General features: G+C 26.5%; 1 protein-coding gene across 1 annotated transcript; it reads right to left on the bottom strand.

Annotated features, from left to right (window-relative positions):
* Positions 1 to 264: 264 nt before the first annotated feature.
* On the bottom strand, positions 265 to 23,411 carry LOC129989202 (DNA repair protein complementing XP-A cells-like). The gene is made up of 6 exons (XM_056097581.1): positions 23,245 to 23,411; positions 22,033 to 22,153; positions 18,835 to 19,062; positions 17,498 to 17,660; positions 3,850 to 3,967; positions 265 to 506 (listed from the first exon to the last, which is right to left on the bottom strand). The coding sequence occupies exons 1-6, from the start codon at positions 23,258 to 23,260 to the stop codon at positions 355 to 357; spliced, it is 798 nt and encodes a 265-aa protein (XP_055953556.1). The 5' UTR covers positions 23,261 to 23,411; the 3' UTR covers positions 265 to 354.
* Positions 23,412 to 23,560: the final 149 nt, after the last annotated feature.

Consider the following 23,560-nt stretch of genomic DNA (forward strand, 5'->3'; position numbering starts at 1 on the left):
AAAATCTTTTAATTATACCAGTTTTTTAAAACTGCCTTTTTTCCCCTCTAAAATATTTGACTTAATTATCATTAAGGCAACATTAAAACCAGTCGTGTTAATAATGCCAAAGGTTGCTGGTTTGTAAGGTTTTGCACATTTTTTAAACAATAGACTCAACAATAAGACATACTCAATATTTAGAAAAGAAAGTTTATTTACAATAAAACATCTTAATATTTAGAAAAAAATTATTTACAATAAAACAAATCTAGTAGAATTGTAGAGTATTTACAATGAAGAAATGTAAAACGAAAATATAAAATATAAAAGATTATTTAACAGAAATTCTTTTTCTTTAGGTAACAATCAGAATTACATCTTTTCAAATTCAACTTGATGTCCACATGTTGTACATGTTTTAGTATAAATATCATCCTCTTCATTATAAACTTCAGCACCATATACATGTGTATGTGAAACATCTTTTTTCCTGTATAAACTACTGCGTACTTCCATTCGTAAAGCTAAAAAGAATAAAAATTTACAAATAAATAAAGATAAAAGAACATTAAATATAAAAGTTGTTCCATAAATAACAAGACAATGTCATATACACACAGATATAAAACAATACAAGGAAAATATAGAAACATCAGTTAATAACCACCAGAATATATGGGCACACAAAATGAATTTTCGTTTGGCACATGCAGTTGGCTGAAATTAGCTGAAAGTGAACAGATAACCATGCAGTTTGTCCAAATTGATTATAATGCATTAGCGAACTTGAGACAGAATAAAGATGGAAAGAAAGAATGTTATGGGGAAATGACTCAACTTTTTCTGTTTAAAGATTAGATTTCAATAAATTTCTTTTGAACTATATTCAATCCTTCATGTATAATGTTGTGTACTTCATTGTACAATTAAAAAAAAAAAAACTGTTGCTGCCATTAGTGAGTAATAGTTATGAAAGATCCATTGTATAAATGTAGAATCTTTATTAAATTTAGCCTATGTTCTGTAGATTTTTTGGAGATTAATCATTGACATGCATATGATGTACAAACACACATAAAGAGAAATATGCATTTTAAGCACCTTTTTTTCGATTAATTGAAACAATTGCAATTGTAATCACAAGGTAGTAACATATGAAATCTCATTTATTTAAATCACTACGTTTTTGAGTTATCATGTTTACATACATGCAAAAGTAAAGACAGACAGATGATCAATTCTTTGAGGGATTTGGTTCAAAACTTGACATGAATCTACTTTTTAGATGTTAAATCTGCTTATCAAGTGTTATCTATCTAGTTATTTACGTTTTGTAATTAATGAGCTCATTTGCACTTGAACAGAAAGACAGAGGTCAAGTCTATGTTATATTTGATTAAAAATAAAATTTAATTAAAATTTAATAACAATCTATACTTGAGATACTAAAACTATGAACTAAATTTCATTTATCTAAATTATTCCACTTCTGAATAATCATGTTTACCAGTATGCAAAAGTACAGACCAATAGACAATCAAATTCCATATGGATTTGCTTCCAAATTTTATACAAATCAACATTTTAGGTATTATACTAGTGTACCAAATTTTATACATCTTGTATACATACATCAGTTTGTTTTCTAGTAATTGTTTTCACATGTACTCAAACAGCTGGGCACACAGGTTTCTTTGAATGAATTTCATGCAAGCTTTGACAGAAATTTATAAATTTAGTATAAAATTAATGAACCAAATTTCATACCTAAAGGCATTCTTGAATTATTGCATTTATACAAAACATATTTCCCTAAAATGTGGTTTTTCGACTAAAAGAGCTTGAAAAATGGAAATTTCTTAAAATCTTGAGTTTGAATTCTTGATAATTATGGTATTTTCTGTTTGTATATTTCCTATACGAGAAACTAATATTATTCCTATGTGTTATCTACTAGAATTCATTGCTCTGAACAATAGCACATGATTTATAAAAATATTTAGTAGTTAAGGCAAAAGATGAAAATTGCATTTGTCCATTATTTTTTATTTTATAATTAAAATTTTTAATAGCTAAGAAATATGAATTTGCCACAGCACTTGCTTCTTTTTTTTTATGAAGTTCAGTTATAATCTAGAAAAGAAGGTTAATCAGCAAAACAACTTATTTAACCAAGTTAAAGGAAATTTTAGTCACACAATTATACAATATTTTACTTGTACTTATAAGGAATCATTTTTTTTTAAATTAGTAAATATATTGCAACAGAAAATATGATATAAGTATATGATGAAAAGCCCCAAAACTTTCATAATAGAAAATAATGGTTTATTCCACAAGATAGCACAAAAATACAGGTAACAAAACAGCCGAAGGATAGAAACAGTACTTGCAGAAATCAATAAACACAACAACCAAATTGTTATGAAATAATCTGAACAGTACAAAATTCATTTCATCTTTTTATAGCTCCCTCATAGGATATCACAAATTCAAGAAGAAACAAAGAATATCAATTTTTAATACAGGTATTGTCAAGATTCCTGCATATTTCAAAATCTTTTTTCAAAGTGGCTAAGGCCAGTGGTCATTATTTGGCATCTGTTAGAGTTTTCTGTAAATTTCCTTCCATACCCTAAGATTAAGTGCACAAAGAGACAATATTAAATTTGTAACAATATTATTAAGAGATGTTTTTCTCAATTACCAAATTGGAAAAAAAAAAAAAAATATTTGATTCATGTCAAAGAGATTTAACACTTTATATATCTTACAAAGAAAGAGATAAAAGTCGCAAAATTGGAAAAAATTAATAATACTTGCTTATTTTAAATATTTCAAGATTTCGATTAGAGTAGAATGTCAACTTATCTGTTTAGTTCTAGTATAACCATTATAAAATATGATTATAAAGAATGGTAAATTTGGGACACAGTGAAACACAAATATTTCAAAACAACACAAATCTTACTGCCAAGATAAAAAAAGCTAAAATATTCCAGGAAAGCATAGCACACAGAAAATCACAACTATAATTGACTAGGCTTTATTCAATGAAGCACTCAATGGAATAACATATACTAGGACTAATATTTTTTATGTAATATTTTCCCATAATTATTTTTATTCATGCCAAGCTAACACAGAATTTTGAATTGTTTTGAAATTAAGAATTTTCTTGATATCTATAATTACTGAAATATAATGTTTTGAACCAAACCATTTATTTAATACAGTTATGAGAGCGAGTGCAATTGGAAAATAATAAACTATGATTATACAACAAATTGTGAAAACCAAGGCTTGCGAAATACGGTTCGTTTTATAATTACATATTTTATTAACATATAGTAATAGTGCACATTGCCAAGCAATCATATGATTATGCAAGTATCAAAATTTTAAAGAGGACAAAAAGATGGGCGGAGATTGTATATCTCCAGCAAAGATGTATAAAGCACAGAAAGAAGACTGCAGAAAGTGCAGAAAGAGGGTTATATCAAACACAGAAAAAAGGCCATCTTTTGGTTTTTTAATCTTAAAAATCTGAAATATTATTCAAATTAATCTATTTTCTAATTATTTTCTTTTCCTTCAAATTTAACCTTTCTTTAACCTTTTTTTCATTTAAGTGATTACAAGTCAGTTCTTGAATGGTATAAATCTTGCTTCTATGTTTTTATGATTTGCATTAGTGATATCAATAAAGTAACTACAAAATGCTAATTTCTTCATTGTAGAAATAATAAAATAAAATAAATACATTTTAAACAATATATAAATTATTTAGTAAATCTAATTTATTTTTTTGAAAAACTATGCAATAATTACAGATATAAATATAAAAAGTGAAATGAAGAAGAATACCTTTCACTTTCTTATCAAAAGCTTTTTTCTTTCTTTTTAATTGGGCTTCTTCTCTTTGTTCTCTTTTTTCTTCAATGGCCTCTTCAGACCCATGCACTTCTAAAGATCTATTTTCTACCTAAAGTGATATAAATAATAATAAATCTGTATTCGAAATGAGATTTAAAGCATTTTAAACCTTTATAATAATAATAATAATTTAAACAGTGAAACTCTATTTATTCTATACTGAAAACCAAATAGTCAATAATAATATATAATTAACAGTTATAAATGATAAATTTATAATTGTAACAAATAATAACCAACAACTAAATTCAGAATAAAAATTTATATAAAAAATAATGAATTTATTCATTCATAAATTCATTATAATGAATTTATCATTTATTCATTTTAATGAATTTATTCATCACTTACTATAATACATATATATATGTATATATACAAAGAATCTTTTAATAAATAAACATTCAAAGTGTTTCGAAATACTAAATATGAACAATGCTTGTGAAAGACTAGTTAACATTTTGAATCTTATGCACTGTCTATCTGCTCTACTTACTGTTTCACTAATGTTTATTAGCTGTAATTGTGTGTAAGAAAAAACAAAACACAGTTGTATTTGTAAGTTGTACAGGGAAAAAAAATGTAATTCATAAAAGTTACATTTAAATTAACTTTAAAAAAATTCACTGTAAATCATTGTATGATAATGAAATTGATTTCATTACAAACTAAGTTTTTTTCTTTTTTTTTTAAATTTTTAAATGGAGTAAAAATAATCTTATTGTAGTGATTCATTCAGAAGTTATGGTGTAAAACTTAAAATCCTGTCATACCCAGCTCTCCTCACTTTAAAAGAGTGCAGAAACTTTTTAATGGTTCAGTTAATCCTTCTAGGAGCTAAGGAAGCATATGTGCTAAGGTTTCCAACACTTTATTGCACAAATGGTGGCAAATTGAAATCATATTAATTTTGGGACACATTATATATATAAATATATGTAATGATATTTTAACTCTAATTTCAATTTAATTAATTTCCAAAGTTTCATTTTAATTTAGCCCATAGTAAGTTCATTCTCTTGTTTCTTGATTCAATTTCACTTTCTCTACTTAATTAATTCAAGAGAAGCTTTATAAAATTGCTGAATTGGCTAAACGCTGACACATTCTCACGCTCCACTTGAAGGGATAGGAAAATGTCCTTTAAGCACATTCTTTTTAAAAGATCCCTGCGTTTTCCTTTATTTGTGATTGACATGCTTTAGAAATCCCCATCAGAATCTTATTAATATATTAGCACTATGAAGAAATATTTCCCCTATCAAAATCTCAGGTTATATAAGAAGAGGGATAATTTATTTCATTCTTTTTCGACTTCTGCTTTTGTGCCGCACAGTGGCGGATGTGTCTTGTCCGCATCTCTGCTTATAAATAATTAAGCTTTCCCGGAATGGATATTAAAATTAATTTAAAAATGTTTCATCTATGTCTTTATATATATATATATATATATATATATATATATATATATATATATATATTGGCTTTATGTTTCTTCAAAAAAAAAAAAAATTCACAGGAATTGGCTTTTATAAGAGATCTATGGCTAACTAGCAGATTGACAAAGGAAGAGGGAAAAAAGTCAACCATTATATTTCATTTACTATACGATAACAGCCTGTGATTAAAGTTCAGATCAATTTAAAACAATTGAGTACTATAATGTAATAACAATGGAAAAGCAGAAGAAAAAAAAGAAACATAATAATAAACTGCTGACATCATTTTGAGAATATAAGAGCGATCAACTTGTAAGACTTTACAATAATAACATTCTTCTAGTCAAATCTGATCACTTTCTATCAGCAGATCAAATCATTCACCTTATGATTTAAAAATGTTTGACAAACTGAAGAAAACTTTGAGAAAATAATTCTAATTGGATCTCAATACAAAGGAAATTGTAAGAAAATAATACTCAGAAAAATTTAAAAATATAAGAAGAATGCTGCTGCCTGTTGAGATGATGATGGAATAATTATTTAAACAAGTTAGAGGCAGACTTCCAATTAATTAATAATAATAGGTAGCTGCCCAGGATCACTGGGCTAAGGTGGAGTTCAGGCAAGTAGATTTAAAATATTATTAGCCTAGTTGATGAATAAATAAATTTGTAAAAAATACAGAAAGTCAAAATTATAAAATATTAGATTAATATCATTATTTGAATAAAAATAATTGATCATTATAATATTTATTATCATTGGGAGTTTGCATAAATAATGGTATGCATAAATATGGATGTTGCACAATCATAATTAATAAATAATAACATATGCAACTACAAAATTATTTAAAGTAAATTATTAATTGGAATTTAAACTAAATATATGTCTTGAAAAGTGAAACTTAATTGGCAAATTTATTAAAGCAAGTCTGCAATGTTTAGGGTCACATAATACCTAGAATATTTTAATAACGGATATATGATTTCACTTATTAAATGAATACATTAAAAATAATCACATTGCATTTTAAATTTAAATATCAAAACATACATGTGAAGCATCTAAATATACATATACTGTTGGATTAAGGTCAGATTCTTCACAGAAAAAATCACTTATTTTGAATCGCTGCCTGAGGGTGACCCTTGAGAAAGTCTTCAGGTCGGATTCTTATTTTATTTGGTTTAATTTTGATTCCATTTTTTTCCTTTTAACTTGGTTTTTATTACTAATTAGTTTAGATTGTTTTGTGTTTTAGTTGTAGCTGCATTTAAATGGTGCTAAATACAATGGTGCTTTTTCTACTTTTTTAAGTTTTTAATTTTTTTAGTTAGATTCTGCAATAATTTTTTAGTTTCATTTCCGAAATAATTTAGAATGTTTCAGAAATGGGTTTTAATTTCATAATGCTTATATTTTTGATTACTTGTTCTTGCTTTTGACTGGAATTAAGCAACATTTGCACTTTTCCACTGACTGCAAAATTTTTGGAATTATTCTTCTGGATTTACTTTTTTGAGAATTCCATGTTTTTAAGGTTAGGGAGATATATCTTCATTATATTAAATAAATAAATTATGCAAGAAGCCAATAATGAATTTATCATAGTGCACAGCCCATCGCACGCTCTACCAAGGGGCACTGTGGATAGCTTTGTGTCAGGAGCATACACAGACAAAAAGTTACTGGCACAATTGTTATGTTATAAAAATCTTAACAAATTAAAAAAAAATATTGAATATGTGAAAACAAAAAGTCTAAGACTTGTCCATTAGCAGGTAAAGAACAAATCAATAATGAAATTTCAAACTTGCAAATATTCTGTAAAACAAAAACCTGATTTATCTTATAAATTGTTTAGAATGTAATTTAAATTATATAGGCCAGACTAGCACCAAACTTGATTTAAGAATTAATAACCATAGATCTGATATTCAAAACTTTATAAAGAATATGACTTCAGACTTTGAACTAGAACACTTTCAAAGCCATAACTTTAACAATATTAATATCTACATTCTAGAAGACAATATTAATGACTTAAAAAAAGATTAGACCAAGAAAATATTTATTTTTGTAATTTAAAAACTTTATTTCTTTATGGACTTAATAGTAAATTAAATGGGAAAGGTTACGGAGATTTAAACAATAATTGCATTTATTAATAATTTAATATTTTTAAAGATTTTCTAAATAAAGAAAACTATAGTAAAAGATTTAAGAGATTTAAAGGTAAAGGGGGCAATTTTCAAATTATATTTGAGGAATTTCAGAATAATTGTAATCTGGAACACAATAGTGAAAACTTTCATAAAATTAGGAAGTATAATTTTGGTCTTAGAAATAAATGGTTTATAAATAATAAATTCAGAGATTTAATGTTTAAAAATTCGTACACTATCTGTATAATTCTTGATCTAATTAAATGTAAGCTTAATATTGGTATAAACGATTTATTAATTAATAATAAAAATAATTTAAACAAAGAATTCTGTGTGATAAAATTTTTGGATATTAACTTTGAAAAAAAATTACCTAAAATTGTGCATAACAATAATATATTTATTCCTTTAACATATAAAGAACTGTTTTATTAGCAATTAGTTACACATCAATTTTAAGGAAACAAATTTTTTATTATAATTACTATAGCAAAAATTTAGATAAAATAAGTAATTCAGATTGTAACTGTAACAAAGAAAGCTATAAAGATTTTATAATGTGGATAAAGGTCATATTATTACAGGGAATTTAAAAATTATTGAATCCAGCTCTTTAAGAGAGTTAATGGAAAAAGAAACTAAATTTATATTAAGAGGAGAGAAAAAAAAAAGAAAAAGATAACATCTTAATTTCTATTGGAAAAAATTTGGATATTCTAATTGCTAAATTATCTAGAAAATACCGTTGGCCTGCGGAAGGTTTCAGGGAATGGAAAGTGAGAACTTTAGAGGAAATTAAAATAAAAATGAATACAGATATTGACAGAACTAAAAAACAAGGGATTTATTTTAGCAAAACATTAAAAAAAGAAATTAAAAATTTAAACGAAATATGTCTTATTACAGTAATAGATAAATCAGCAAATAATTTCTGTTTAATTTGTAATTTTACTATAAAAAACTATTAATTAATGAATGTAACTCTAACGCAACTTATATTTTAAAGAACACGGGGGAAAAGGAAACCAAAATTAAGACTTGCTCTCTAAACTATCATTATTTGTTCCCAACTGTTAAATTTTATAAAAAACCATTAAAATTTAGATTCGTGACATGTAGCATTGGCAGTTATAATTACTTTACGAGTAAACATTTCTTTAAATACTTAAAAATCATCCTGGACAAAATCAAAGATGAAGATAACTTTATAATGAATAGTAACAAAGAAGTTTTGGATTTTCTTAAAGATAACAACATTAATAAACTTAATACTTATGATTTCGAAAATTTATACACCAATCTGCCTCATGAAAAATTAATAAATGTTTGTAATTTTAAATATGATGAATATTTAAATGAAGGTGTTATTACTAAAAATAACTGGCTAGAATTATGTAATTTTAATATTACCGAAAATTACGTTTTTAATGGAATTTATTTTTATAAACAAGTAAAGGGCATTCCAATGGGAATAGCTTTCTCAAGTGCTTTAGCCAATATTTTCCTACATTACTATGAGAAAAAAAATAATTAAATATAATTTAATAAAAGGTTGGAGGTATATTGATCACTTACTTTTGATAAACTTAGATGATACCAATATTGTGACTATTTGCTATCCAAAAGATTTAATTCTAACAGAAACAAATAAAAATCAACTTGAAGCTACCTTTCTGGATTTAAAAATCGAAATTGCTAATAATAAAACAATAGTTGGTATCTAAAATAAAAGGGATGAATTCAACTTTAAAATAATGAAATTTTGTAATTAACATTCTAATCTAAACTCTAAAATTTTCAAAAAATTAATTTTCTCACAACTTAACTGGATAAAAAGAGCCTGTAATAACAAAAATTCTGATATTGAAGCAACAAATAATCTTTCAAAATTTAACTAATAATGAATTTCCCAGAAACTACTGTAATATTGATATTTTAATAAAAAAAGAGATGATATGGTATTAATCCTTTGCCTAAAATAAAAATAGACTCCTTTGCATTTTAACTATATCAATAGATGGTGCTAAGACCCTCCAATTATTTATTACCTTGAACGGTGTAAGCAGAAACTGTATAAAGTGCAAGAAACAAAAATGAACAAGATGGGACACTTTATGCAAAAAATTTTTACCTGCTGCTGGTGTGTTCTTTTTTCTTTCTTTTCTTTTTTTGATAATTGGTTATGAGAGTTCTTATATGGTTTATTTTATGTTATTGTATATTTTGCTTTATTAGTGGCTGTACTCTATTATAATTTTTGTTATGTTTCATTTCTGTAAAAAATGGTGTATTTCTTAGGCCTTAAATTCAGGGGATTTTCGGATCACAAGAGGTCAATACTGTTGGACTAAGGTCAGATTCCTCACAGAAAAAATCCCTTATTTTGAATCCCCGCTTAAGGGTGACCCTTGAGAAAGTCTTCAGGTCGGATTCTTATTTTATTTAGTTTAATTTTGATTCTATTTTTCTCCTTTTAACTTGGTTTTTATTACTAATTAGTCTAGATTCATCTATGTTTTAGTTGTAGTTGCATTTGTGATCTCTAAATACAATGGTGCTGTTTCTACTTCTTTTTACTTTTGAATTTTTAAGTTTGATTCCGAACTAATAGTAGTTTAGTTTCATTTTTAGTTTCGCTTCCGAAATAATTTAGAATGTTTCAGAAATAGGTTTTAATTTCATAATGCTTATATTTTTGATTATATATGCAGTGGTGGCCAAAATTGTGGACACTTTTGGAAATCGTTATGTTTTCTAACTTTGTATGCATATAGAAAATGTTACATTTCACAAAATGCAAACTGTTACATATCATTTTAAAAAGAATTTAATGCTGATTTCAATACAAAAAGCAAAATTCAAATATTTTCAATACAAAAAAAGTTATTCTTACTTCAATCTGAATAACAAACACAGTGATGAAGTGGATGGTAACTTCTAACTTTCCTGACTAATCACCGTTCTTATTCTGGGAACCAATAAAATGTAAATAACTGCCAGAAGGAGATAATATGTTTAAAGTTGGAACAGGTCATTATTGTGTTTTTTTCTATAGAAGGAAGACTGTTTATTATGTAATCAAATCAAGAATAAGAAATTTTGTTAAGCTTTTTAATATTTAGTAGGAATTGTAAATATTTCTAATATTTAGTCATGAAGCAATTCCATCAAATAAAAGAATAGATTGGACACTTAGAAAGATAACTAAGATTATTGTGTTACATGAATGTGGTCTTTCCACTGCTGAAATTGCAAAACAGGTAGGTTATTCAGTAACTGCATATGGCGTCCGAAAGTTTTGTTTACGATACCAGAAGACAAATTTAATAAAAAACAAAGCAAAATCACTACAAAAGGTGCACCACATTTGTTGATGACAGAAGAATTAAATGACTATGCCTCTATGCTCGAAGAATGTCATCAGCGGCCACCAGAAGTGAATTGAATGATGCTGGCACTTATGTCAGTTCAAGAACAATCCGGAGAAGATTATTAGATGTTAGACTAAGAGGTAGAGTTCAACGAAAAGTGTATAAAACAGTGTATAAAAAGATTACAGTGGGCAAAAGAACACATTAATTCGCTAGATGATCAGTGGTTACAAGTTATATGGAGTGATGAAACAAAGATATTGTTATTTGGTAGCGATGGCGAAAATAGGTAAGACATAGAATAGGCGAAGAGCCACATTCTGACTGCATTCAGGCAACTATGAAGAACTCAGTTAGTGTAATGATTTGATCTTGCATTTCAGCAGACGGTATTGGTCTCTTTCATGTTATCGATGGGACATTAAATGCAAGAAAATACATTGACACTATTCAAGAGCAAAAACTTACACCTTCCATCAGTGTAACAATACATCATTTATTTTTCCCAACAATACATAATTTATTTTTCAGCAAGATTCAGCTCCTAGCCATGCAGCAAAAATATCGAAAGTGTGATTTAGTACAAAGAGCATTGAATTGTTATCATGGCCATGAAACAGTCCTAAATTCAAAATTATTGAGAACTTATGGCACCGTTTGAAAACTTATACATATGAAACGTTTATCAAGTAAAAGAGGATTAATTGAGTCTATAATTGTTTCTTGACATCAAGCAACAACAAAGGAAGAGCTTAAAACTGTCATCAGCTCAATGAAACATCAGTGTGACGCTGTAATAAAAAAATAAAGGCTACCTTACTAACTCACTGCAGTTATAAGCATCTAATATATCTCAATAATTATTGCCTCTGAACTTTTTTGTATTGTAAATATTTGAATTTTACTTTTGGTATTGAAATCAGCATTAAATTCCCTTTAAAATGGTATGTAAGTATTTTCATTTTGTGAAATGTTACATTTTCTATAAGCATACAAAGTTAGAAAACATTAAAATTTTCAAAAGTGTCCACAATTTTGGCCACCACTGTATATATATACCTTAAATATAAACTAACACAATTTATGCAATTGGTAATAGATTTTATCAAAATTGTATCAATAAGGTAATAAACACATTCATCATTTAGTAACAATTAGGGATTGCAATACCGGGATACCGAATACCGGTATTTTGAGACATTTATAATTTTGCCATATTTTGAGCCATATTACAATTTTGTAATACCAGTATTCACAAGTTTAAATACCGTTTTTTCAGTATTGACTAGAATTTTTTAAAACTGTCTCCATTATATGTTCAGGGATCACCATCATAGCAAAATAGTATATGTTTTTGTTTTGATGTCTCCCTAATGGGCGAAATTAATTAGCTAATTAATGGCTTAAATATAAATTAGCAAAACATGGATTATCCCTGAACGAAGATATTGTATCCATAACGACTGACGGAGCAACAGTTATGAAAAAAGTTGGAAAGTTGATTTGTGCAAATCAGCAATTGTGCTATGCTCATGGAATTCAATTAGGAGTAAAAGATGTATTATACCAAAAAAATAAAGAACAGAAGAATCCAAATACTGTGGATATAGAAACTTAGGATTCCAACTTTGAAGAGAGTAAGAGTGAGAGTGATATTGACAATGAAGATAATGACAATGTAATTGTTGAAGAAGATATTGCTAATGAAGAAGAAATATTTACCCATCAAGAATTGCTTCCCATAATTTATAAAGTTCGAAAAATTGTTCAGATTGTTACTATAGCAAAAACTTAAATAAGATAGACAAGACAGACTGTAATTGTAACAAAGATATTTATAAAGATTATATAGATGCTGACAAAGGACATATTATAACAGGTAATTTGAAAATTATAGATTCTAACTCTATAAGAGATTTAATGGAAAGGGGCACGAAATTTAGATTAAGAGAAAAAGTTAACATTAAAAAAATTTTTAATTTCTATCGGACAAGATTTGGATATTTTTATTTCCAAATTATCTAGGAAATACCATTGGCCTCCAGAAGGTTTCAGAGAATGGAAAGTAAGGATTTTAGAAGACATTAAAACAAAATTTAATGCAGACAACGTTAGAACTAAAGAACGAGGAATTTATTTCAACAAAGCTTTGAAAAAAGAAATAAAAAATTTAAAAGAGAGGTTTGTTATTACAGTAATAGATAAATCGGCAAATAATTTCGGTTTAATTTGTAAATATTATTATAAAGAACTTCTAACTAATGAATATAACTCTAATTCAACTTACAAATTAATTAGCACTGGGGAAAAAGAATTGGATAAAAGGATGCTAGCTTTCGCTAAAAAAACTAAAATCAAAACTTGCTCTTTAAACTACCCTTACCTCTTCCCAACAATAAAATTTCATAAAAAAAACCAATAAATTTTAGATTTGTAACTTGTAGCACCGGCAGTTACAATTACTATACAGGAAAACATTTCTTTAAATACTTAAAAATTGTCCTAAATAAAATTAAAGATGAAGATAATTTTATTATCAATAGTAACAAAGATATTTTGGACTTTCTAAAAGATAACAATATTAATAAGCTTAATACTTATGATTTTGAAAATTTATACACTAATCTACCTCATGAAAAGTTAATAGATGTCTGTACTAATATATATGAAGAATATTTAAATAGAGAAATTATTACAAAAACTAATTGGTTAGAGTTATGTAAATTTAATATTAAAGAAAACTATGTTTTTAACGGAATACATTTTTATAAACAAGAAAAAGGAATTCCAATGGGAACAGCTTTTTCAAGTGCGCTAGCCAATATTTTCCTACATTATTATGAAAAAGAAATAATTAAACTTAACTTAATAATAGGCTGGAGATATATTGATGACTTAATTTTGTTAAATGTGGATAATCCTAATGATATTATTAATTGTTACCCAAAAGATTTAGTTTTAACTCAAACAAACAAAAATCAACTTAAAGCTAATTATTTAGATTTAAATATAGAAACTGATAATGGAAAAACTTTGATAGGTATTTATGATAAAAGGGATGAATTTAACTTTAAAATAATTAAACTTAGTAACTACCATTCTAATTTAAACTCTAAAATTTTCAAAAATTTGATATTTTCACAATTTAACAGGATTAAAAAATTTGCAATAATAAAAGCTCTTATATTTTAGCAACAAACAATCTCATTAAAAATTTAACTATTAACGAATTTCCCAAAAACTTTTGCAATATAGAAGTTTTGATAAGAGAGTGTTTATTTAACTTCTGACTTCCTCCAGTATGTTAGCTTTGAGTTTCAACTCAATAGATGGCGCTTCAAGTTTGATGACGATGCATTATGACGAAACGTGGTAGGCGGATATAGCTTTAAACGTGGAAAATTAAAATTTAGTTTAGTTTAACGAAGTGCCTCTACAATAGCAAGTTTTAACCTCAAGTAGTTTTCTTCAGAATTGTATTTTCAATTTGTAAGTATTTTGCCTTTTGTTTATATTACTGGACGTTGGAACGTTAAACACGTTGGAACAGTTTACTCCTAATCATGGAATGATTTTTGAAACTGAGTAATCCAATCCAAAAAGCAATAATCAACTTAAACCTGTAAATTAATTTTTCAGATAGTGAATTCTACTTAATATCTAGAACTATATCAGCTCTACTTCCAATAAAACTGACTATTGAGGCATTATGTCAGAGATATTCTAATTTATTAACAGCTAATGCAACAATAAATTTCATGTTGTAGTCACTGAAAGAACAGCACACATCACTATCTGAAGTATTATATATTACATTGAAAAATCACACAGAAGAAAGGCATACCGAAATAGAGATTGTCTTATGGTATTTACATAATTAAAATGATAATGAAAATGAAAAAGAAGAAAAGAAAATAACCAATTCAAATCTGATTAAGCTTATAGTAAATTTTCTTAAAATTTTTTACCCAGAAACCTATCTACATTCAGAAGAATTCGGTTCAGTTATCGAAGATTATGATGATACTAATGTCGATAGTGAAAAGAAATTGCCTCTTGAACAAAAATTAGAATTAGCGATAAATAAAAAAATGTCAACCAACCAAAATACAATATAGAAACCAGCTATATCCAAAAACATCCAACGAGAAATCGATTTATTTGAAGATGAGGAATTTAGAGGGAATTACTTGGAAAAAATATATCTCGCATTGTTAACAGTACCACCAACTAGCGTAGATGACGAAAGAGTGTTTCTGACAACTGGTAATTTTTGCACAAAATTACTTTTCAGGCTTAATGACAGTACAATTGATGCATTATGTTTTTTAAGATCCCATTTTAAAAATTTGTAATAGTATTGCAGACTGAATAATGATATTTACACTTTTTTTATGATTTAAATAAATAAGAGGTTCCTTTATTTTTTGTGCTTCTTTATATACTGTTATAATTTATAAGTTAAATATTATTTTTTGTGATATTTACACTCTCTTATAAAACTGGCAAATAAAACAAAAAAACACCTGTGTTTTCTTTCTTTTTCTAAAATTTCTAATACCGGTATTAAAACCAGTATCCCGGTATTAAGATCTAAAAAATACCGAATACCGGTATTGAACTTTTGAACCGATATTGCAACCCCTAGTAACAATATATACAAGATGGGTCAAATCAATGACAAATGAAAAATATATTATTTCAAAATGTCATTTTAGAATAAGTTATCATTGTATTTGTATGAAAAATATATACTCCGATAGATAATTTATTCAAGAAGCAAATACTAGCAATACATGTGTTCAAATACACTTGTTTTATGACACAACAATTCTGCAAAATAAATAAATAAAAAAAAAGTTTTTTTTATATGCTACCAAAAGAAGTAGAAGTTGAAATAAAATTCTGAAATCCATGATGATTGTTACAATGGAATTGGTACCTCACAAATATATTTAAACACATCTATTCATTCCTCACACAACTGATAAAGACACAGAACTGTTACCTTTGTTACCATAACTTCTAAATAACACAACAGGATTTTTTTGTAAAAAATTACATGCAAATGTTTCCAAATCTAACAATACTCATTAGTTTCAATACCATATCACAACTTCTATTACCAACATTATCAGAAATTAGGTAACATTTGTATTACAGACACTATGCTGTATAACAATAGAAATGCTTATTACCTGAGATATTTAAAACAGCATAAATCATCAAGATGAATACAGAATTACAAAAAAACTAACTTTGTACCTTTTAATGTTGAAATTTTTATTTTTCTAATTTCTGGGTAAAGCAATAGACAAATAATAGTGCATGTCCTTTTCTGTACTTATCTCGAGTAATTTTTAGATAAGAAAATAATTTATACTTAGCACATAGAATGTAAGTATGCAGCTTTTAGGAATATTTGTAGTATTTCTAACAGTAGATTCTCAACTATCTGGATCACAATTACGTTTAATATCTCATGCATCATATCTGGGTCTTCCTTAATATCTGGTACAATTTAAAAAAATATATACCTTTTCCTATAATGAAATGAGGATTAATGCACTATGTATTGCTGAAGATAATTAAAGAAAGGGAGATTGTTATCTATAAGGGACTTTTTCTAAAGGTAAACAGTGGCGGTATTGATTCACTTCCCTTAATCTTATAACTTCACATTAGTGTAGTCATTAACTAATAAGCAATAATATACGAGTTAAAGTAATTTATATAAGAAATGAGCCTTCACTTTAAATTATGGTTTTTATTTCAAAACATAAACATATTTATAATTACAGAATACAATGTTTAAAATTTCTTGCAAATACTTTCCCTAAAAATATGTATAATATTTCTTTAAACTTCCTTCCTTTTAAAATATGCAATACAGTTCATAGCTGACATTTATTAAATATCTATCATAAAATATGAATAACAGCAAGTTTTGATTTCAAAAGAGGATTTGTAATGGTATAGGTGGTGATCAATAGTGATCATTTATAAATTTCAACTGATTTTTTTTTTTTTTTTTTTTTTTTTTTTTTTGCTACCAGGTTTGCCTTTTAGACATATTGTTGGATAATTGTGAAGTTATCAGCATATGCCTTTGCAAATGACATAGTTTTGCCTATTGTTGACAAGTAATTGAACAAATGTCATGTTGATATTTATTTTTCAGTCATTACGGCGAATATAATTTACCTTGGAGGTAAATAAATATGAAAAAAGAAGCATTTATATTCTTCATGCCCCACTTACAGACAACTAAAACAAAACATTATGAAAGAGGAATAATTAACAACTATTATTGCTCTTGCATTAGTATGGGAAGATATGTTCAGGTAACAGTATGGGAAAAGATGTGGAGTTTGTTAACATTTCTTTAAAATGACCTTAATTAAATGACCACGAAATTAATCCTACACAATATATTTAATTTCATGGAGCTCTTTCTACAACCATAAGATGAAAAGCAACACATATTATATCATGCATGCCATATAGCCACTTGTAGCTTTCCATGCTTTAAACTTGAAATATTACGAATTATTTAAAGATTATACATACTCTATTACAAGCTTAAGAATATAAATACCTGTAATCGAAGATATAACTTCATACTTCCATGCATGTTGTGAGGATTTTTTCTCAAAATAAATTTTAATGGTGGTTCACGCTTATCTAAATCACAATCTTGCAGCAAATATTCCTTCTTAGCATCTGTTTTACTGATGAGAGCATGAGCACCATCATTATCTCTTAAGAGAATAAAACATTTTATTACTGAGAGTAAGAAACTAAAGTATCTGTGTATTAAATGCATGCAAATGCCAGCTTCAGTTTTAACTGCATGTCAGTCATTTTAGCTTTGACTAACATTACATCTTTGGTGATTTTTTTGGGGGGGGGATGGCGTTTGGAGGCATTAATCAATAGCATGCAGTTCATACACAAATATTGAAAATGCAATTTTTAGAAAATAAAAAGAGAAAAAAGATGGACTGATTGTTTAACTGTTCCGAAAAAGAAAATGAAAAAAAAAAAAAAAATGTGGAAGATTTTAAAAATTGGAAAATCTATTTTGATACTAAACAATTTATTTACAGAAGAAGCAATACTATGTATAATATTAGCATTGCTATTAAACAGCTCTACAGATTTCAGTAACAACATTGGAAACAAGGAAAAACGTGACTACTGAAAATGTAAAGCAATGCTTATATGTATAATTGTCTATAATAAACATAGAAATAAATTATAATTTTCTAAAAATGTAATTTTTGTATTTTATTTAATTGTTAATTTGGATAAAATTTTATTTAATTTTGAAATTTTGGACCCTAATAAAAACTTCACAAAGTTTATAATAATTTGATGATTGATTTCTCTTTAGTTGTGGACCCTATCTTTGAGCAAATTACAGTAATAATAATTAATTATCCAGCATTATCTCCAAACAAAAGTTTTTGTTTCCTCACATAAATGTTAAAGCAACACAATCAGGAAAAGTAAATATATAAATTTAATAGTTTTAACAGCTATGGATAAGTTCTGCAGAAAATGTGCAGATTTTAAAGAGGAAACAAAACCTAACATCACAGAATTAAAATTAATAAAAATAAAAAGCGGGGGCAAAAATAGATTTACATAAAGAATAGCTCTTCTATTCTTAATAAATATTTTATTAGATACAGGACATTTAAATACAAAATTTCATTAATAAAATATTTTTTATCATTAAAAAAAATAGTCGCAGACAATATTATGATTTACTTGTATTTCATCAACTACATTGAAAAAATAATTAAACAATTAATATTAATAATAAAAATGCCAGATAAGTTTTTCAAATTCAACTTATCAAATTCATTTTCATTTCATCATTCAACATTTCAAGTTTTCTATAATCTTTATATATTAAGTATCATTTACCTGCAACTGTCACACACATGGTGATCAAAATGTGTTTGAAGATAGGAATCATTAAATTCTTCATTACATTCAAGACAAATAGGTCTGTCAGATGAAAACAACGGTGCTGGTGTAGAGACCAGAGGCCTGTTTTCAGGATTTAAATCTGATTCATCATCTTCAGCGAAAAATCCAGCCCCAGTATCACGAGGACGAGAAATAGTATTAACTTCTTTTTGAGTAATAGCTCTAAAACAGTTTAAAAGGTTCGGTTAATAAAAGTGTAAATAAAAAAACAAAAAAAGGAATTGCTTCTTATTAAACATTACTAGTTTTGATGCATAAAATTACAACAAAAAATATACACTGTAATTCTTAATGTTGATGAAAAAGTTATGAATAACAATAATCATTCAAACAAAACTAAAAAATGCAAAGATTTGCTTAAAAGTTAATACTTGAAAAGAAAAAAATATTGCACATGCTTCATTCTTTATTTCAATATTACAAAATTAAAATAACTCTAGAAAGATACATATGTATATATTTCTAAATATCAATGTTCTAGTAAGATAAAAGTTTAATTTATCATTTAATTTATAATAGGAAATTAACTGCTATAGAAAATACAAGGAAATCTCACATAACAAGTGATTCATATAATGAACTAAATAGAACAGAAAAAAAATGAGGTGTTTAATGAGTGATGTTTCCATGAACAAATGACAAGGAGACACTGTGACAGCAAATGCTGGATTGGTCTGTATCAGTCAGTGTAGAATGTTTGTTTGAACAAAAATTTTTGAAGAAGTTTTGGCCAGATAGCATTGTTAAACACGACTTCGAGGAGTTTAACCAAGTGCTTGTGCAGCCTTAATCAATTAGAGCTGGGCAAGATTATGGGGCTAGAGATGATCAGTGATGATACTGATGAGCTGGTGAAAGAACATAGCCATTTATAACATTTATGGAGTTACTGAAGAGCTTATGGAGCTGAATTCTGTGTCACATTAAAAAGTTCCCAAAGAGATTTCGTCAAAAAAGAAAGAGTAGACACAACTAAGTAACAGTTTTCCAGTGAAATAAAGAAGGAGCAGACACAACTAAGTAACAGTTTTCCAGTGAAATAAAGAAGGAGCAGACACAACTAAGTAACAGTTTTCCAGTGAAATAAAGAAGGAGCTGAAAACATGGGAAATTATTGCATTGTATGTTGAGAAACCTCACTCTGTTAAAAAATTAGCTGCCCACACTATGAATTCATTTAACAATAATGTTGTGCATCATATTTTGAAGCATAGCCAAAGACAAATGTCTTTAAACAAATTTCAAGTAAAAAAAACAAAAAAACATGCTCTATAAATAATAAATTATAGTATTATGAAATAGTTTGAGGGTTTTTTTTTTAATGGAATGCAATGTCTTATATTTTACATGTATGCTCAAGGATTTTTTTTAAATTTATTTTTTTACTTCATGAACATTTTTGTATTATGAATAAGATTCGAGAACAAATTAAACAGTGTAATTTGTTAAACAAGATTCCACTGTAACTGCAGTTACGAATCCAATGTTTCTCACTCTCTCTTTTCTCCCCTCCCCCCCAAAAAAATCTATATTGAAAAAAAGGGTGCCAATACATTTAATTTTGAATTAAAATAGTAAGTTAACAATTATATTTCAAAATGAAATACAACTATCAAATACTGCAAATTAATCATATAATTTTTAACAATTTTTTTTATAAAACTTCAATGAGTTGTTATAAGCAACTTTTTTAAATGATTGATTGTAATCCAATTTCAAAATTTCTTAGCATTATCATAATAAAACAATTCAACATAACTGTATACAATATATAATATTTTGGTATACATGTAATAAATCTTTCCTCCCACAAAATTTGAATTTTAATATAGTTCATTCTGTTCTCCTCAAAATATTTGGAAAAATTCTCTACCAGGTTAGATTTAATCACAGGTCTTACAGCACTTTTAAAAATTTGGTGAAAAACCTAACAATATTTGAGTAAGATATGATTGTTATTGTTCCTGACCTATGACAAAACAGCTGAAGCTTGGTCAAGAATATGAGCCAATTTCCAAAATGTTACCAAGCTGTCAAATTTGGTAAAAAACAAAAACAAAAAAACACCTTGTCAAAAAGATAAAATACTTCCACTTTACAGAATTTGTAATACTGTCTTTTCCTCAAAGTTTGCATGTCTTAGGTCAGAAGAATATAGTCTCCGATCAGGGAGCAATTTAATATCACTCTCAAATTATAGCAACAAAATATTACAAAAGAACATTATTATTAACATAATAAAAATTTACATTTTAAAAGAATAATGAAATTTAAGAAAATGTTACTTATATGATAAACATGTCATACAAGATTTTCAAAAGAAAGGAACTTTTGTCTCAGTTAGTCTTTCCTTAGAAAATATAACCATAATATAGGGATAGCTAATCATACTGAACAACACTAGTTTTAGAATTTGATCATTTTCGAATTCAAAATATGGCACCATCTCGTCTTTCCATGACTGTATAAGGGCTTTCTCAAGATGACTGCAACTTTGTAGGAGATCATTACAATTACAATGACTGAAACACCTGAAAAACTGTAGCTTTCTCTATCCAATATTTTACTGTTATGAATAAATCTAATACATTTTTGAAGTTTTTATTAGGAATTTCATAAAAAATTATGCATTTCTAAGCTTAAGCATTTGATTCTTTCACAAACTTGCAAAAAAAAAAAAAAATTATTATTTTTTTGTCATTTTTTAGGACCATAAATAATTAAGAAGGCATTTCATGTTATTTTATATCTTTTAAAAAATTATTGGTTCAAGATTTATGGGAAAAATTTCCTTTTTTAAAGTTTGTTTCTGCAGTAAAATTTGTATACGTAGAAAGATGAATTCAATTGTTCAAAAACATGATTTTGGAAAGAAAAACAAGCAACAACAACAAAAAGAAAAACTTAAATTCCATTTCATAATCTGTAAATTTCAAATTTATAAATGTAAAAAAATCAATTTTGACTGAAGCAGAATACTTTTTGCCTGTTCTAGCCCCAAAATAAATTTTTTTTGTCATTAAAAATAACATTCAAAAAATTATTTTTAAATATAACAATAATTTTTTTAGGAATTTACAAGTGTAAAAAAATTGTGTACCAGGTGTAGAACTAAATAAATACTGAAATTACTTCTCAGCATTAGATAAATTTGCAATACGAGCTTTTCTCAACTGCAAGGCTTTTTCACGATTCCTTTTCATACGCAGCAGCTGAGTTTCATTCAGCTGGGTACTCTTGATATTGTCTTCACCTAGGAATAAGATAATAGTTAATATATTAAAATTGTACAAAAAACATGTTTATAGTCTATAGAAATAATAAAATGCATAATCTGGAATGCAAACTGTTAGAGCTAAGTAGTAATTCAACAAACACATTTCAAAGTCAAGATAATTGTTTAATTGTATTTTCTGCAATGCATGTATCCAATATTTTATTTTAATAGCACAGTTTAATTATTATAATTAGTTTCTGAACACTTTAATCAACTGACCATATATTTTTGATTATGTGATTCTATAAATAAACTAATTATATATTTGATAAATATAAAAAAGGGCCAAGTAATTATAGGCAAAAGGTAAAGTAATATACCAGCAGATTACAAAAATTATAAATATAATGTTAGAAATATTTTAAAAGAGTGAACATGCAGTGAGAAATGCAGAAAAGAAGTAATGAAGATTGAAACAGAGAAATATGCATTATACATTTGACTATACTCATCAAAATTCATATATAGTTTGGATCTCAATTATGAAAGTTCAGTAATTTTTATAAGTTCTTATACTTTGTCACAAGATTTTTTTTTTTTTTTTTTTTTTTTTGCAATCTATTTAAAGTTATGTATTTATTTATTTGATTTCCACTTCTGTGAGATTTTTTTTTTTTTTTTGAAAATAAAATAGATTTTGTGTATCTACATTCCATAATATATTTTATTAAAAGACCTATAATGGTAAATATTATGTATAGGTTTTTGCAAAAAAAAAAAAGTCCATTTAGATTTAAGTCTCATTTTTTGAATCTTAAGAATTTTGTGCAATTGTAAGAATAAAAGAATGGTACTTAAAGTGTATATCATTTATTTATTTAATCTCTAATCTTAATATATCATTAAAAAAGTTTGTATCACAAAATAAGTGAAGATTTGGAAATAATAGGATGGTAAATTGCATAGCTCATAAAGTGTACTTCCCTGACTCCACGAAAGTAAGTTGTGGCCAGAGGTTTTAAGGTCTTTAGAATCATTAAAGATTACATAACCATTATCAATATAATTATTGTAAAACATAAAAATATTAGCATTTAAATGAAAAAAAAAAATATCGCTGAACTCACTTTCAGATTTTGACATGATTTTATTTTAATAATGCAAAAGTAAATATACTTTAAAAAGGTAAGAGTTACTTATTTGTTCACCAAATGACAATCATAAAATCGTAGTAACTGTTTGTTTACTGGTGTTTTTTGTTGTTGCCGTTTCCTTTTGCAAGGCGCCAACAGTTACAGTTTATTAGTTGCAATGTTGCAAGTGTTTCCTCGACTAAACCTCCAATAGAAAAATTTTTGTAAAAACGAGTAACTTGTGACTTTATAGATAATTCAGAAATAAAAATAAGGAGATACCATCCACTGATAATAAAAACTATATCAG

This window comes from Argiope bruennichi, chromosome 10, assembly GCF_947563725.1.
Source record: "Argiope bruennichi chromosome 10, qqArgBrue1.1, whole genome shotgun sequence".
Lineage (NCBI taxonomy): Eukaryota > Metazoa > Arthropoda > Arachnida > Araneae > Araneidae > Argiope > Argiope bruennichi.

Bases quoted from the DNA above. Each gene is read 5' to 3' on its own strand.
- LOC129989202 (XM_056097581.1), bottom strand. The intron at 19,063-22,032 runs GTAATTTCAGTA...AAACTGTTTTAG, and splicing joins AATTTATCTAATGCTGAGAA to AGCTATTACTCAAAAAGAAG. The intron at 17,661-18,834 runs GTAAATGATACT...TATTCTCTTAAG, and splicing joins CATGTGTGTGACAGTTGCAG to AGATAATGATGGTGCTCATG.